A 16,825-nucleotide genomic window follows, 5' to 3' on the forward strand; every position below is an offset into this window, starting at 1 on the left:
CCTTCCCGTCTCTGCACCGGCGCGTTTTGGGTTCTCCTTAGCTTCCCGAGCCCGAGCCGTTTTTCTGGAACATACATAACTTCGTCCTCCTCTTATCCAGTTCTTTTGATGCGTGCATCTTGTCGCATTAGTCTGACCCTCGATTCGCGCACTTGTTGACGTTGACGCCCGAACTCGCCCGCGATCCATTGAACCCGAACCCCCCGCTCCGCAATTCTACCTCCGGGATCTCTCAGTCTCCCATGGACCTCGTGTTTTACGATCGACACTCGCATATCATCACCGTTTCTGCGCCCGTTACTCACTCAACTGGCCCGTTTGACACGATTCGTCTTTGAGGTTTTCCGACCAAGTGTGATGTCGCTGGAAGTCTCTAGCTGAGCATAGAATACCTCGGTCCACGTTTCGACTCGTCACAATGGGAAATACTCAGGGAAAGCCCGTGGCTTGCAATGATGCAGGTAGGTCGTTTATTGTGGGGAGTTTGAGACGTGCAGGCATGGCCAACGGATGCTGATTACCACCAGTCAACCTCAACCACTTCCGCCTCCTTCGCGTGGTCGGAAAAGGCGCCTTTGGAAAGGTTCGCATTGTCGAGAGGAAAGACACAGGCTTGACATTTGCCCTCAAATATATTCGCAAGGAGGAGGGTATGTTCATTCCCCACACTAATTTCATCTGAAAAACATCTAACTTTATCTGCAGTTGTACGTTCGGAGAGCGTACGGAACATTATCCGCGAACGCAGAATGCTCGAGCATCTGAACCACCCTTTCCTTTGCAACTTGCGTTACAGTTTCCAGGATATAGAGTATATGTACGTCTTGATCGATTTCACACCAGTTTTTGGGCCCAGTCATTAATTCATTCTCCAGTTACATTGTGGTCGACTTGATGAATGGCGGTGATCTCCGGTTTCATATCTCGCGCAAGTGCTTCACGGAGGAAGCAGTGCGGTTCTGGATGGCCGAGCTGGGCTGCGCTTTGAAGTATATCCATTCGCAGGGTATCATCCATCGCGATCTCAAGCCCGATAACGTGCTGTTGGATTCCGAGGGACATGTCCATTTGGCTGATTTCGTACGTCCCAATATCTCGATCCCTGTCCTTTACCATGCTAACTTTGTATGCTTTAGAATGTTGCCTCCGATTTCCGACCTGGAAAACCTCTCACGAGCAAATCAGGAACCCTGGCTTACTTGGCCCCGGAGGTCTACGAAGGGACTGGGTACTACTACGAAGTCGATTGGTGGTCATTAGGTGTGACTTTTTACGAGTGCATCTACAACAAGGTATGTCTTCGATAGCAGGCGAATTCGTGTTCGGTCTAATGTCTCTTCAGCGACCATTCGAAGGCCGCAGCCAGGAAACGTTGAGCGAAAACATCAAGAAAGCGCAACCGAAATACTATGTCACCAACCCCGCGGTATCAGTCCCCTGTCTACGGGCCTTGGGTGCATTGATGGAAAAGGACCGTAGTCGCCGCATCGGTGCGATCGGCTTCGAAAGCTTTACCCAGCACATGTTCTTCGCAGATATCGACTTTGCCGCTCTTGAGCGCAAAGAGTATGCTCCGGTATTCCGACCCTCCAGCGAAAAGACCAATTTCGATGCGACGTACGATTTGGAGGAGCTACTCTTAGAGGAAGCTCCACTGGAAGCCCGGGCTCGTCGACAGAAACCCCGCGCGGAACTCCGTGATGATGCCACCGCCAAAGAGATTCGGGAGGATGAGCTTCATCGCCTCATCGAAACAATGTTTGAACCTTTCGACTACACCACCGTCAGCTTCCAAATCACCGCCGCGGAGGCCATTGCTGCAGCAATGTGAGCTGAACCTTTTGACATTACCCGGGCTGCACTAACGTCCTCTCTAGAAACCCCGAAGACTGCATTCCTGTCACGACCGCTACCTCCACACCCCATGCCCGCCACCCCTCGCAACCTGAATCGTCCGTTCGAAACGTTTCAACCCCGCAACAGGATGGATCCATCCACCGAGTCCCCCCAACCGAAAACTTCACGATGTTCAGTGAGAATCTCGACCCGAATGGTTCGGCCGGCCCGCAGCCACCTTCGCCCCGCATCTCTCCTTCTCCCATTCCTCCTCCAGCTCCCTCCTTTCATCGCCCTTTACCTCCAAACCCCCAGCGAAGCGGCACACGGAAACCAAGCAAAGGTGGTGGAGTGCAAATGGTACTTGAAGAGGCCGGCAGCTGGAGTGAGCTCGCTAATCATAGCTCAACCCTTCCCGCAGAGGGGTTGCAGGGCGAGGAGAACAAGGGCAAGGGATCCAACAGTGGCATGCTGTCCTTCCTCAGTCGGAAGAAGGGCCGCGACCGCAGTCCAAAGCCCACCGAGCCCGGTGTTTTGGGTAAAGAGGGTGCCAGGCAAATCATCAGCTGAGCATGCTCCGTCGAAGAAAGATTTAACCGGTGATAGGAATTATCTTTGATATTTCCCGCTGGTAAGCACTGGTTGCACCGGAGCAACAGTTCGCCTTCTAATTTCAGGCAGTGCTATTGGCCTGAACTACTGGAGGCTAATCGGCCTCGTCCATTCGGGTCTTCCACGCACTCCATTCAGACGGCTCGGATTGCCCTCACCATTTCGACTTCACTCTACCTTCGAAGCGCTTCAGAGAATGGGAAGCCATGTCCGGGCCTTGATGGATATCTTATCATACATTTGACCTGCGATTATATCTGCAGAAAACGACGGATTGCCCGTGGCATCTCCACATTACTCTCCTAGATTCCCTGGACTCAGCGACGATTCATTTGTTTCCTATCTTTAACATTTCTTCACTGTCATTTTGTACAGATCGACAAATTTACCCTTATGTCATTGTGGGCGGCTTTTTGAACATTTTCTGTTCACAATTGTGTTTTATTTTATCTGTTGTGTTTGGATCTCATAGATCTCATCCTTTCATCGATGCACACGACAATTTTTCTTCTCCTTTGGTTTAGAAGGGACGGGGGCTTGCATTTTGAGGCTGCAAAATAGGCGTATGTAATGTCTTTAGTGCTAGATATTCCACGAAATACCATAAATATCCCTCTTGTCAGCATTGGAACCAGTAAACACCAAACTCAATTTATCTCCGATATGAACAGGTAGTCTAGGTGACGCCATTCGGGCTTGGGGTCTCTCCCTACCGAGCTTTCTTCGTTCTTCTTGTACTCTACCAAACCTCATTCTTTCTCCTCAAATCGGCCTGGAGGCGCTGATGTGTAGTCAAGTTTGCTCGGAATACTAGGTTTCGTGCCTGAGGCCACAGCCGTTGCCAGGGAATCCGCCCAAAACAAATTGATTATCGATAACGCTCTCAACCCGCGATTCTTCCTCATCTCCCACTTTCCCCGCGTCAAAATCTTTGGTCTGTGATGGTTTGATCTGAGGTGAGTCGTGCTAGCCTTCGGCAGCTTGATTTCCTATGACAGGCTGTGTCCATGCCTCTTGAGCCTTTCAGGCGAATAGTATGGTGGACTTGACCATTCCGATAAGACGATCCCACCAAGATTCCACACAAAGCTAACTTACCTCGATGCTGTCAGCTGTCCCACCCCTTGCCTCGTGCGCCCAGTCTGCAGAGAAGATTTTGCGATCACAGAGAACATTCCTGTTGCGATTCAGATAACACCTGAGCTGCTCGACGACCGCCAGCTCTTGACACCGCTCAGAATCCGCCCAGGCGTTTGGCCATCAAGTCTTCGCTGACGACTGAACTCACAACTATGGCCAGAGAAAGCAACGCACCGGCAGATCCCCTCACTCCGAACAAGAGGGGCGAACAACCTCGGGCTTCCGCCACACAACACCCAGAGTTTGGCAAACCTTCGCCGATCGGCCCCTCTCAGTACCGTTCCAATCAGCCAAACCAGTCCAAGAATCAGTCAAACCACCTCTTCAACATTCCAAAAGCAAATGGGTCACGGCCAGAGCATCACCGCCCCGCCCAGCAGTCGCAGCCGCAGCCACAGTCGCAGCCACAGTCGCAGTCGCAGTCGCAGTCGCAGTCGCAGTCGCAGTCGCAGTACCGTGGACAGCATCATGGAGCTCCTCAGAGCTATCACCCCCACCCAGCACCTACCGATACTGCATCGGCTGCAGCAAAGCGTGGCCCTTTTAATCCCTTCCAGCCCGTGCGACCGTCAGCCTACAACGACCATCGATCGGGATACCCATCGGGATATCCCCCCGGCGCGACTCCAATCAAACGCCCCGAAAATGTGACCTGGACAACTCCTCGTGCCCCAAGACCGATCTTCACGTCGAAGCCTTCGGCACCAAAAGCTTCGAACGCGTCAAAGAATCTCCAAGCATTCATTGATCTGACTAAAGATGAGAGCCAATCTAGCAACAATGCGCCGAGCTTCAGCAGTAGTAATGCTCCTGGCTTTGGTTCTATGGATATATATGGTTATGTTGATTCGGAGAAAGCAAACGAGAATATCAAAGCTCTGCTCGAAGGCGCTTTTGAAGATGAGGAAGATAAGCCATCAAAACCAAAGACCAAGGGCAAGGGCAAAGGCAAAGGCAAAGGAAAGAAGAAGAACAAGAGCAAGATTATTTCAGGAAACGCTGAGTCAGCTGCACCTGCGCCAATGGAAAAGAAGGATGTCGGTGGGGATCTTGATGATTTGGCTGCTCAGCTTGAGGGTGTGACCGTCAACGACACAAAGCCAGCTGAGCCAGAGTCGATCGACAAACCCAAAGAAAAGGCAACAGCGGCATCGGAAAACGCTTCCGAAAGCGAGGTCGAGGATGAAGCCGATGAAGCCGATGAAGAAGATGACGAAGAAGCGGACAACAGCGACGACGATGATGATGATGATGATAGCGGAGCCGTCGAAGGCCTCAAGGTTACTCTTCTACCTCATCAAATTGATGGTGTCAAGTGGATGTGCGACAAGGAGACTGGCCGACGTACCACCAAAGGAATCTTCCCCAAGGGCGGAATTCTTGCCGACGATATGGGTCTTGGTAAAACCGTCCAGGCCATTGCCCTCCTTCTCAAGAATCGCAATTCCGAAACCGGCGAACACAGCAAGACAACTGACTCATTTGAGAAGGACAAAGAGTCTGCATCATCAACTCCCGTCAGCAAGAGCACACTTGTTGTCGCTCCTTTGGCTCTCATCAAGCAATGGGAAGGCGAGATTCTTGACAAAGTTGAGAAATCTCACAAGCTCCGCGTTTGCGTCTACCACGGCACCAACCGAGCCAAGACGGCCCGCTCGCTAGACGACTACGACGTGGTGATTACTACTTACGGCACTCTCACCTCGGAGTCTGCGACGGCTGCTTCAGACAAGAGCAAAAAGAACGGCATTTTTGCTGTGCATTGGTACCGCATCATTCTTGATGAGGCTCACACTATCAAGAATCGCAACGCGAAGGCTACACAAGCTGCTTGTGCACTCGACGCCAGGTTCCGCTGGTGCTTGACAGGGACACCCATGCAGAACAACCTTGATGAACTGCAGAGTTTGATCAAGTTCCTTCGGATCAAGCCCTTTGACGACCTGGCTGCTTGGAGAGATCAAATTAGCCGGCCACTCGCCAACGGACGTGGTGGACTTGCCATTCAGCGCCTGCGGGTCTACTTGAAGGCGTTCATGAAACGCCGTACTAAGGATGTCTTGAAAGGGAATGAGGAGAAGGATGCCGAGGGTTCGGAGGGACGCGAAAAGAAGCCCTCCAACGGTTTCAAGATCGTCAAACGCGAGGTCATCAGAGTGGACGCCGAATTCATGGAAGGAGAGATGAACTTTTACAAGCGTCTGGAACAACGAACTGAAAACAGATTGGAGCAGATGATGGACGGCTCCAAGGTTGACTACGCTGGGGCTTTGGTTCTCCTCTTGCGTCTGCGTCAATCCTGCAACCACCCCGATCTGGTCAAGAGTGATTTGGCCGCCGACAAGGACGTCCTTTTGCAGAATGGAAACTCGTCCAGTCAGTCGAAGGAATCAAAGCCAAACGACCTGGATGACGTGGCCGATCTTTTCGGTGGCCTCAGTGTCATGGCCAAGAAGTGTGACGTGTGCCAAACCGAGCTCAGCCAGGCCGAAGCCAAGAGTGGTGCTAGTCGCTGCAGTGAGTGCGAAAAGGACTTGAATACCGACTTTATGGGCAAGGAGAAGAAGAAACACAAATCGAAGAAAGCACATAAACACCGCAAAGAAGATGCCGCGGAGCAACAACCTGCTCGGTCTCGGAGAAACCGACGAGTCGTCATCGATAGCGATGATGAAGACGAAGACGACGCCGAATGGATTGTCCCCGAAGACCAACGCAAGATGCCCAGTCTTGGCAAAGCTGGCGGCTCTGACGATGAAAATGCCGAAGGCGGCGGAGATTGGATTGGCTCTGACGATTCAGAAACGGACGACGATGTTATGGACTCTCCGTCCGGCAAGAAGTCCAAGCCCATTGCCTTGAGTGACTCCGAAAATGAATCCGACACGGATGATGATATCTATCAGAACCCCGAGGAGGGTGAGAACGGTGAACTGCCCTCGACCAAAGTTCGTCATTTGATGAAGATTCTCCGCAAGGAGTCGGCGGATTACAAATTCATTGTCTTCTCGGTCTTCACCTCAATGCTTGACAAGATTGAGCCTTTCCTGAAGCGTGCCAACATTGGATTTGCGCGTTACGATGGTGGAATGAGAAACGATCACCGTGAAGCCAGTCTCAACCAACTGCGGAATAACAGTGGTACTCGAGTGCTGCTCTGTAGTTTGCGTGCCGGTGCGCTGGGTCTCAACTTGACTGCTGCCAGTCGTGTCGTCATTCTGGAGCCTTTCTGGAATCCGGTAAGTTAAATTTCATGCGACTTTTTAATTTCCATGGCTAACATGTGATACCCAGTTCGTCGAGGAACAAGCCATTGACCGAGTGCACCGTCTCAACCAAACAGTTGACGTCAAGATCTACCGCATGATCATCAAGGGCACAGTAGAGGAGCGAATCGTCGACCTACAAGATCGCAAGCGCGAGCTCGCCAAAATGACGCTCGAGGGCAAGTCCGCCGCCGGCAAATTAACCATGGGCGATATGATGGCCCTCTTCGGCCGAGACGCCGAGTCAAAATTCCAAGACAAGCAGGATACGCTAGACTTCAAGCCTACTGGGCTATTGCGTGCGGTGGACGACCTCACCTCTGCTCCTTCTCCCCAACGATCGGACTCGCGTGACCGGAAACGCTGGCTCCCGTCTGATCGATCGACGCCTGAGGATTCGGTATATGGTCGACGTTGGTAAATGGCCTGGTGTGATATGAATTTGATCCCAATGAAATAGGAGCATTCTAGGGGAGTTTTGATGGAGGTTTAAAGGGTACAAGGTTGGATACAGGAACATGGGATTTGAGGTCTGGTGACTATTAGACCCTTTTTTGTTTATTTTTTCGGTTTCGGTCTATGGCGCGTGGTACCAATTTCTTGTAATTTTCTTGATATGTCATTTCATGAAGACATACATACAGCCTTTGCGTGTATCATCGCATAAGGCTCTGCCCAGCCCCCGGGAGTACATCAACTGTAGAGGCTAAGCCATCAGGGCAAAGCCAAGGGTGAGAACAACGCTGTGACATGGTTGAACGGAAATGCCCGGACAACAAGCCCGCGAGTCAAATTGCATGACACAACTTCGGGCAATGGCAAAATATACCATTGGCCGGAAACAAGGACCGAGCAAGACTCTGCAGAATATTCTCTACAATTCAAAGCTCTTTGGCTGGGCCTGAAGATGTACGAGGCGTCTTTCGAGGGTAGCCTTCGGTTCATGGATCGCGAGAGCATTTCCGGCGGTAGTCCCTGGCGAACCGGACGAGCAAACCGGAAACACGTGTACTATGGAAAGCTTCGTGCTCTGGGAAAATGCCTTGACATTGGTTCGTAGCTGGAGGCGAGGCACAGACCAAACTCCAAACTCCGGGAAAGGCGCGAGTTTTCTCAAACATTCAATGCATTTAGACCCCGGTCACCCTTTGAATATTGCTCTTTTATGTCTTTATTTTGCTTCTTTTATGAGCTGCAGCTTTAAGCGCTAAAGTATCTCCACCCCCACACAGTCAAATGGTGAATTCACCCGATCCAAATTCTTTTCCTCCTTCAGTTCAGAGTTTCCAGAGCATTAATTTCAATCGACGGTATAGAGAATAATATTAGCTAGCACCTGGTGTACAAACCCGCACAGAGAATGAATGGCCCGGACGGTCATGGCAACTGGAAGGTCATTAACGATGGATCCGAAAACGAAGACAAAGAAGACAAGCAGTCCGACGACAAAGAAATCCTTGCACGAACATTATCAGAACCTAAATCCGTGTGCATCTTGTCAGATGCAAAGACCGAGATGTCGACCGTTATCGAGCTGCCTCCATCCAAGCTGAAGCTTCCTCAACTTGCCAACGATACAACCGAGCGTGTCTTCCCCATCCGATCTGTTGTTTCTTTCGATTCCAATCCATCTTCGGCCCTTCATACACCTTCGTTAGACAAACTCGAGACTCCCTTCTCTCCATTCACCGATGCACTCAAGAAGAATGGGACGATTGGAGTGGGTTCCACAAAACGGCCGGACTATTTGGCTCGCATGCGTCAGGAGAGAGGAAGCTATTCTGGGGTATCGCCATCGCTTTCAATAGTTCCGACACTCGGTAATCCATTCCCGGAGTCGAAGTCAAGTTCACCCAACAGTCGGGGCTCTCCAGAGACTCCTAGTCTTCAAGAACAATTGCAGCAGACCAATCTGGAGGGCGGGAGGATTTTGGATATCAGCAGAAAGACAGCAGGTTTGCAATACTCACATGAAGATGAAGTTCGGACTTTGATTCAACCGTTTGGCGCATTCCTGGTTATCTGCGAGTCTGGCGGTACCTTGACTGCACAAGTTGCTAGCAGCAACTCCAAGGAGATTTTAGGCTACACCCCCGATGAGCTCTTCGAGCTCGAGTCGATCTGCAGTATCCTGCCTGACTCTCAGCAAAGCATCTTTCTTTCGCATGTCGGATTTGTTTTGGATGATGAGTATGACGTGAAGATTTCTGGGCCAGAAATCTTTGATCTATCCATCGCAGCTGTGGCAGACGAAACAAAGCGGGTGTGGTGTACCATGCATACCAGCAATATATACAAGAATTATGTCATCTGTGAACTGGAGCTGGAGTTGGAGCCAGGCATCGAAAACACACAAGAAAAAATGCCTCATGACTCCCTCAAATCTGGTGAAGTTGGCCGTCTCAACGAATCCAAAAACCCGGATCAGAGCAGAGCAACGCTGGATTCCGAGCTTTTGAATGCCCTTCCACGCATCCTGCATCCGATAGCCAGTGCGCAGACATTGAATGTTCTGGTACAGCACGCCGTTCTGACTATACAGCAACTGACGCAATTTGATCGAGTGTCCATGTTCCATTTCGACGGCGATCGCAATGGACTCGTCATTGCAGATGCTGTCGATTCATCACTAGACCTGGAATCATGTGAAGGTCTTCACTTTGAAGAGTCGGTATTCCCCGACGATGCGAAAAAGCGATATCTGCGGAGCCCAGTGTCATTCTCATACCGAAAGAGAAGCGAAACTGCTGAGCTGATTTACCGAGTATCAACAAATCGGTTGGGCCTGGACTTATCCCACTGCTACTTGCCAGTAGCCTCAGAGACTTCTGAGAATATGGACCAGCCGATGAAAGCATGTATCTCCATTGGGAGCTATGTCTTTGGAAAGTTGTGGGGCTTGATATCATGCCAATCCTATGATGCGGATTTGCAACTCCACCCGCTTCTTCAGAAGGTGTGTTGGATTATGAGCGTGGCTGTCTCCAGCAACATCGAGCGTCTTTCCTACACACTTCCGTTTCAGTTGAAGGAGCAGAGCGCATCTCCAGAGCATACAAACAGTGACAACGTGAAATGCCCATCAGGTGATCTCCTTGGTCTCTTCGGGGCTGATTATGCCGCCGCATCCATCTTGGGAGAAATCAAGATCCTGGGCAGACCGTTCGATTCACAAGAAGTGCTGGCTCTCCTTGAATATTTGAGTGCCAAAGAGCTCGATACGGTGCTGTGGTCGACGAATATTCTCTCTGACTTCGAAGATCTCGATTACTCACCCGGTTTTCGGCATCTGTCAGGCTTACTATATATACCTCTTTCGGGCGACGGACATGACTTCATCATTTTCTTTCGCAGCGATAATCAAAATGAGAACCACCAAAGCCTTGCAGGTGTTCCACAAAATGGTCTCGACAAGCCAAATCGCCAGGCTGAGTGGTCTGCCGCGGAGTTTGGAAAAGCATCCATCTTGTCTCTGCTATACCGAACTTTCAGCGAGATCTGGCAAGAGAAAGAGGCCGCGATGCAAAACAACCAGCTGATGAGGTTACTCCTTGCCAACTCCGCGCACGAATTCCGCACGCCATTGAACGCAATCATTAATTACCTGGAAATTGCATTAGACGGAAGCCTCAATCAGGAAACACGTGAAAACCTATCCAGATCACATTCCGCGTCCAAATCTCTCGTCTACATCATAAACGATCTCCTGGATCTCACGAACGCCGAGAACGGCCAAAGGCTAATAAAAGATGAACTCTTCAGTCTATCAGAGACTCTTTGTGAAGCAACTGATATCTTCTGGGAAGAAGCGAGACAAAAACACGTCGATCTTCAGATTGTGCAGCACGCTGCATTACCGCCAGTTCTCGGTGACCAGCGGCGTGTGCGTCAAGTCATCACCAATCTAATCAGCAATGCCGTTCAGCACACTTCATCTGGAGCTGTTACCATCGAATCATGTGTTCCGAGTGAGTGCTGGAAGCCTGAACATATCACGGTGGAAGTGGCTATTCACGACACCGGATCGGGCATGTCTTCAGAGACTGTTGAAACGCTGTTTTGTGAGTTGGAGCAAGTTTCCAACTCGGGTTACATGCGGAATCCCAAGTATGGGAAAGACGCGAAGGACTCGGCCACGGAGACGGAAAGTGTTCTCGGACTGGGACTCGCTTTGGTTGCTCGCATAGTTCGAAACATGAATGGGCAGCTTAGCCTGAGGTCTGAAGAGGGTAAAGGCAGCTGCTTCAAGATCAGAGTCAATTTCCCATTGCCAGAGAAGGAATCACATGATACTCCTCAGGAGGCTTCGAAAGAAGACTCAGCAAGCGGTCAGATAGATAATATCCAACGGCCAAACAATGCTTCAGATGAAGATCAAACATCTTGCGAGACCTGCCAGAGCAAAAGTGATGATGGGCAGAAGCCAAATGAGGCAGTACAAAGTGAAGGAATTCGCTGTCGCTGCGGTGACGAGACTATTCCCCCTCAAAACTTCTTGGACGTTGATATATCCCTCAAGTCCGGCGAATCTCGAGACCTCGCTCTTCCCATCCACAAGGAGAAGGCTCATTACGAATCATCCTGCACACCTCCCTCAAAGACATCCACCGAAGGCACAGCCAATCCTAAGCGGCACGACCCCTCCACTGAAATGCCCCAACGACCCTCTGAACTCCGCATCCTCGTCGCCGAGGACGACCCCATCAACAGCGCCATCGTGCAAAAGCGCCTGGAGAAACTCGGCCACTTTGTCCACCTAACTAGAAATGGCAAGGAATGCACCACTACGTACTTCGATTTCCCCCTCTGCTTCCACGCCGTCCTGATGGACCTGCAAGTATGGTACACCAACCTCGTAAATTCATTTCAAGCTGACGAACCCAGATGCCCATCGTGGACGGCTTTAACGCAACGAAGATCATCCGTGAACACGAGGCACACGCGCCTAACGAGAACCGCCACGTTCCCATCTTTGCAGTCTCTGCTTCCTTGAAGGAGAGTGACATGCAGTCATACATCGATGCGGGCTTTAATGGTTGGATCATGAAGCCGATTGACTTCGAGCGTGTGAACAAGCTACTGCGATGTGTGGAAGACAAGGAACTGAAGGACAGTTGTCGCTACGAGTGTGGTATGTGGGAGCAGGGAGGCTGGTTTTGAATACAGCTAAGAAGAAAACAAAACTATTCCGAGGGTATGCCGATCTAAGGTTGCGTTGATATACAGAAAAACACCAAAAAAAGGATATCCAATGCAGATGCAAGAGACACAATGAAAAAACAAAAAACAGAGCAAGTCCATCATAAACATCACTCAGTAATTCTCAGCCAATCCAGAGAAATCAGGCACTGTGTCTCCGCACTTGAACGAAGGCGAATATGCTTTCTGAGGCATGTATCCATTCTTCCACGCAGAACGATAACTCCACTGCGCTGAAGACTCTGTGCGCCAGGTCCAGTAGAACCAGCCTTGTGCAGTCTCAAATGCAGACATCTGCGCCTCGGCGTAGGTCTGCAGCCACTGTTTATATACGTCAGAGTACTCAGATACGGGTGCGTTGGCATTTGCACAGCTGCAGGTATCCTCGTCTGCTGTTGGACAGTAGGCTGTTGAGGAACTGGGGTCATAAGTTCCCTCCCAGCGCGTACCGCGGCCGACATTGTTTAAGAATTGGGTGCAGTCGGTATCAGCTTGGGACCATTCGCCGCAGATCGTCGGGCCCCAGCCAGTGGTTGTGCTGTTAACATTTGAGATCATGGGTTTCCAGCTGTTGCAGATGATTTCGACCTTGGCGGTGTGGTTTAGGACGATCTCGGCTGTGTTGAAGGTCGTGTACTGGTGGGTGTCCAGGTACATGTTGTCGGGGTGGGTTTTGAACATGTGGGCCCACCTGTCGAGGTTGAGAAATCCGTCGTGAAAAACTATCGTGGATTCGAATCCATTGCTGCGGACGAGTTCGGCGGCTACCAGTGTCCAGTTGAGAACACTCTCCACGGGGAGGTCGAGCATGAGTGGCTCGTTGACCAAGCCGTACATTGTAACGATGTTCTTGTATCGGTCCTGCGCAAAGAATTGTGACAGCTGGTTGTGGACGTCGAGAGATCTTTGCGCATTCAGCTCGCCGTCTGTCCCGTTGAGCCACCCGATCAGGCCCTGGTGGCCACTGTGGTTCCAGCCGTTCTGGCTACCAGGAATACCGTGGAGGTCGAGTTTGACGCGAAGTCCGTATTTTCGGCAATACTCGATTGCGCGGAGGAGGTACCGCCAGGAAATCTTCGGGAGGTAGGGGTTACCGGGGTAGGTTGTAACAGCCCAGTATGAATATTGGATGCGGACGTGATCAAGTCCGGCCTCCCGGATCTCTGCGAAGTCAGATTCAGTGATGAAGGTTGCATAGTGTTTTTCAATGGTGTTTGCTGCCGAAGGCCCCAACTTCGCAGTCAAAGTCCACTCGTCAACGACGTCAGCTCCAGACGAGTACCCGTCGAACAAAGATGGCGTAAGGAATGGTTCGATCGAAAGCCATCCGCCGAGGTTCACGCCACGGATTGGCCGTGAGCCATAAGGGAACTTCTCGTTCAAAGGGGGCACATTGTCGTTTGGCCTTGCAGTGTCAGACCATGTCGAGTTTAGGCCCATGAGAGACAAACCACCGACGGTGTCATTGGTAAAAGTGACGTTGAAACCCTCCGTATCGTACCATGTGAATGGATCCAAGTAAGTACCCTTTGCATAAGACTGGGGATGTCAAGGTCAGCATTAACTCCTTCGCTATGAAGCTGTTGGAACTCACCGGAATACTATCTTCACTGATGCCATCAAGGTTGGAATTGGAAGGTGAAGATGAATCAGAGGAGCTGGAGCTGGAGCTGGAGCCCGAGCCGCTGCTTTTCCCCTTCCCTGCGATAATGGCAACCGGGATGATGATGGCTAGCAATATCAACACCGCTGCTATACTTCCAATCACGATCCGTTTCTTCTTGGACCAGTTCGTCCAGAACTTCCAGAATGGCCGTCTCTCGCCACTCTCAAAGCTGCCCTCCCAGCTGTCTTCCTGTTTCCACTCTTCCACTGCAGGCCCGCCACCTCCCCGACGCCGCATGTTCATCTCCCGGCTCCGGCCTTCTTCCAGGTAGGCACCGGACACGACTCGTGCTCCAGACTTGTGCCTCGACCTTCCCTCGATGAGAGCTTCACCGAGCTCGCCGGCACCTCCAATTAATGCGGCCTTTTTCCGCCGCCGGCGCTCCCTGCGATCCTCATCATGGTCTCGGGAACGTTCCCGGTTATGGTCTCGAGAGCGCTGCCGACGATCATCCCTGTCATCCCGTTCATTCTCAGAAGCCAGTCGGGCTAGGGCATCCGCGCTGAGAAGGTGCGAAGCACTGCTCGTCGATTCGGTACTCTTATGTTTGCGCGCCGCCGACACAGCAGCAGCAGCCTCCAAGCTCCTTTCGCGCTCGCGCTCACTTTCCTTTCGTTCTCGACGTCTCTGCCTTCGCGCTTCGGCATCAGGATCTCGAGAACTCTCTCTCCCCTTCTCATCCCTCGCTCGGGATCTCCTCTCCCTCACATCCTTAGTCGGGCTCCCCTCATCATCAACGTCCCTCTTCCTCCGATGTCCATCGCGATCTCGCTCTCGATCCCGTTTCTTAACCGGTGACGTAGCAGGCGACTCTTTCGCCTTAGACCTCTCCCTTTTCCTACCCTCCACGGCATCATTGTAAGCCCTTTCCCTCCTTCGCTCATCAACAGCTTCATTGTAAGCCCTCTCCTCGTCCCGCTGCCTTCTCCGTTGCCGTTGTTCGCGCTTCCGGTCCTCGTAGTCACTATCCGCAGGCGTGCCGGAATCATATCCAGACTCTCCACGGAATTTGTACTTCCCACGTGAAGCCCCCGGGCTAGACACGGCACCATCATCTTCATAGCGGCCCTGGACATACTCGCGCTCCCTATCGCGCTTCCGTCTGCGCTCCCGCTCCCGCTCGCGTGCGCGATCCCTCTCCCCGCCATGGCGGTCCCGACTGCGAGATTGGCCCGGCATGACCGATCAACCGATCCGCAGTATGTAGCTAGCGTGCGAGAGGCCGATCCTCGGTTCAGGGGGGTGGGGGACGTGGAATGCCAGCGTGGCGTGGTCCCCGCGGAACGTAACGTGGTGGGACAAGTGCAGCGCGCGAAATCAGCACGTCGGAATCGTAATTAAAGCAATTGGGCCGGTATGCTTCGTGCGCTTGGGTTCGAGGATCGGGTTGAGGTGTGCTGGAGATGTTTGTTGGTTCTGGGTGAACTTCGGGGTTTTTTGTTTTGCTTTTGCCCCATGCGTTAGTGGGGAGGGCGTCCTAATCGGGATGCAGGACACGTAATGGACGGATGGCGCTCACTTCTGGGCAATAATCTTGGATTTGGAACATGTGATTGAGTTTTATCTTCACCTTGAGTTCCTGGTTTATCTTGGATCGCGGTGGGGTCTGCGGCCTGGTTGTGCGGAGCAACGCCCCCGGGTGGATCTTGAGGGAGAGAAGTCGTACCAAGGACATATTGTAAGTGGGCCTATTTAGGTGGTCATGGCCATCTGTCGGGGCGTTTTCAATGAGACCTTTGAAAACTTGGATTTAAAGTTGTCTAGAAAGACGTTTTAAAAAATTCCTAGGAGGAAACCCAGAAAGACTAAGAAAATAAAGTGTTGAAGCCAATTTGCAATATCTCCTGGGTCCGGCTGACGATGAGCGATTCAAGCGGGTGGTTCTATATTACACGAACGTGATCGGCGAGCTCGTCTCTTTTCTTATACATATTTCCAATGTTCCCACTTCAACCAATATAGATAATTTTCATCCCACAGTTCAAACTTCCAAGGTTGGCTATGTACCTAGACGGCTGTTTGAATGACTACGAAAATGATGTGTGTCGCTTGTCATCAATCAAATCTCTCCAATAACGCCCTTAAGGATCTCCGGGACAATCACACTGGCATCACCCTGGAAGAACCAATCACCCTTCCCTACTCCCTTTGAACGTTTGCCAGCGACATCATTTGGATCCATATTGATCACAGCCACTCTGGCGCCATTTTCGCGGGCCACATCGGTGTAGCCGGCAGCTGGATAGACGCTCGAACTAGTACCGATAACCAGCATCAAGTCGACCGGCTCGGATTTAATCCACTCGTCGATATAGTCCAGGGTGTTACGGGGGAGGGGTTCTCCGAACCAGACCACCCCAGGACGGAGCAGACCGTTGCATTTGGGGCATTTGGGCAGATTGTCTGCACTTAGCTCAGGAAGCGGGTTACTTGGGTCGGATATGTCGACTTCGTTGGCGAGTTTGAACTGTTGTTCTGCTGAAGCAACTTCGGAGCTGTCTTCCCCAGAAGCAGCGGGAAATAATTCTTTTTGAGGGATACCCAGGGAAGGAACGATGGGATCTGTGAAATCGTTGGTGCGTGTGTAGTCGCAGTAGAAAGAAGTGCATTTGATGTTGAAAAGGGAGCCATGAAGCAATTTTAGCTGTTCCATGGGGTGGCCTGCCCGCTGGGATAGACCTGAATATTAAGTGTTAGCAGCAAGTGTACAGGACGCAAGGACAAGGCGAGACAGGGTAGGGGTTGTGGTACCGTCGACGTTCTGAGATAGAGTTATGAAATCTTTGTTCTTTCGCGACATCTCCGCCAGCGCGTAGTGAGCTTTGTTGGGTTGAGCCTGCAAGGCCATGTGTCGGCGGTAGTTGTAAAATTGCCAAACTAGTCCCGGATTATCCTCAAAGGCTTCTGGGGTTGCGAGTTCCGTGGCATCGAACGAGCGCCAGAGTCCTCCAGCACCTCGAAAGGTGGGGAGGCCCGAAGCTGCGGAGATGCCAGCCCCCAAAAGAGCTAGGATTCGCCGGCTGCCCTGGAGGCATTCGGTGAAGGACTCTAAGTCTGCAGCCGGAATGCGAGCTGCCTGCTTTACCACGGAAGCCATGATGTTGAG

General features: G+C 51.6%; 5 protein-coding genes across 5 annotated transcripts; 3 read left to right on the forward strand and 2 right to left on the reverse strand.

The window, feature by feature from the left end:
* Window positions 1–322: 322 nt before the first annotated feature.
* N7498_009902 (serine/threonine-protein kinase) lies at window positions 323–2,406 on the forward strand (the record flags this gene model as incomplete). Its single annotated transcript, XM_058456958.1, has 7 exons — window positions 323–461; window positions 528–650; window positions 706–817; window positions 876–1,080; window positions 1,137–1,292; window positions 1,343–1,827; window positions 1,878–2,406. The coding sequence occupies exons 1-7, from the start codon at window positions 419–421 to the stop codon at window positions 2,404–2,406; spliced, it is 1,653 nt and encodes a 550-aa protein (XP_058303857.1). The 5' UTR covers window positions 323–418.
* Window positions 2,407–3,740: 1,334 nt separating this feature from the next.
* On the forward strand, window positions 3,741–7,275 carry N7498_009903 (putative SNF2 family helicase/ATPase; the record flags this gene model as incomplete). The annotated part of the gene is made up of 2 exons (XM_058456959.1): window positions 3,741–6,827; window positions 6,883–7,275. The coding sequence occupies 2 exons, from the start codon at window positions 3,741–3,743 to the stop codon at window positions 7,273–7,275; spliced, it is 3,480 nt and encodes a 1,159-aa protein (XP_058303858.1).
* Window positions 7,276–8,214: 939 nt separating this feature from the next.
* Window positions 8,215–12,014, forward strand: N7498_009904 (uncharacterized protein; the record flags this gene model as incomplete). Its single annotated transcript, XM_058456960.1, has 2 exons — window positions 8,215–11,691; window positions 11,739–12,014. 2 exons carry the CDS (start codon window positions 8,215–8,217, stop codon window positions 12,012–12,014), a joined length of 3,753 nt encoding a protein of 1,250 aa, XP_058303859.1.
* A 153-nt stretch (window positions 12,015–12,167) lies between these two features.
* Window positions 12,168–14,898, reverse strand: exg2 (putative exo-beta-1,3-glucanase; the record flags this gene model as incomplete). Its single annotated transcript, XM_058456961.1, has 2 exons — window positions 12,168–13,592; window positions 13,648–14,898. 2 exons carry the CDS (start codon window positions 14,896–14,898, stop codon window positions 12,168–12,170), a joined length of 2,676 nt encoding a protein of 891 aa, XP_058303860.1.
* An 880-nt stretch (window positions 14,899–15,778) lies between these two features.
* Window positions 15,779–16,816, reverse strand: N7498_009906 (SIR2 family NAD-dependent protein deacylase; the record flags this gene model as incomplete). The annotated part of the gene is made up of 2 exons (XM_058456962.1): window positions 15,779–16,398; window positions 16,471–16,816. 2 exons carry the CDS (start codon window positions 16,814–16,816, stop codon window positions 15,779–15,781), a joined length of 966 nt encoding a protein of 321 aa, XP_058303861.1.
* Window positions 16,817–16,825: the final 9 nt, after the last annotated feature.

The sequence above is a fragment of the Penicillium cinerascens genome, assembly GCF_028974065.1.
Source record: "Penicillium cinerascens strain IBT 15544 chromosome Unknown scaffold_4_segment0_segment1, whole genome shotgun sequence".
Classification (NCBI taxonomy): Eukaryota; Fungi; Ascomycota; class Eurotiomycetes; order Eurotiales; family Aspergillaceae; genus Penicillium; species Penicillium cinerascens.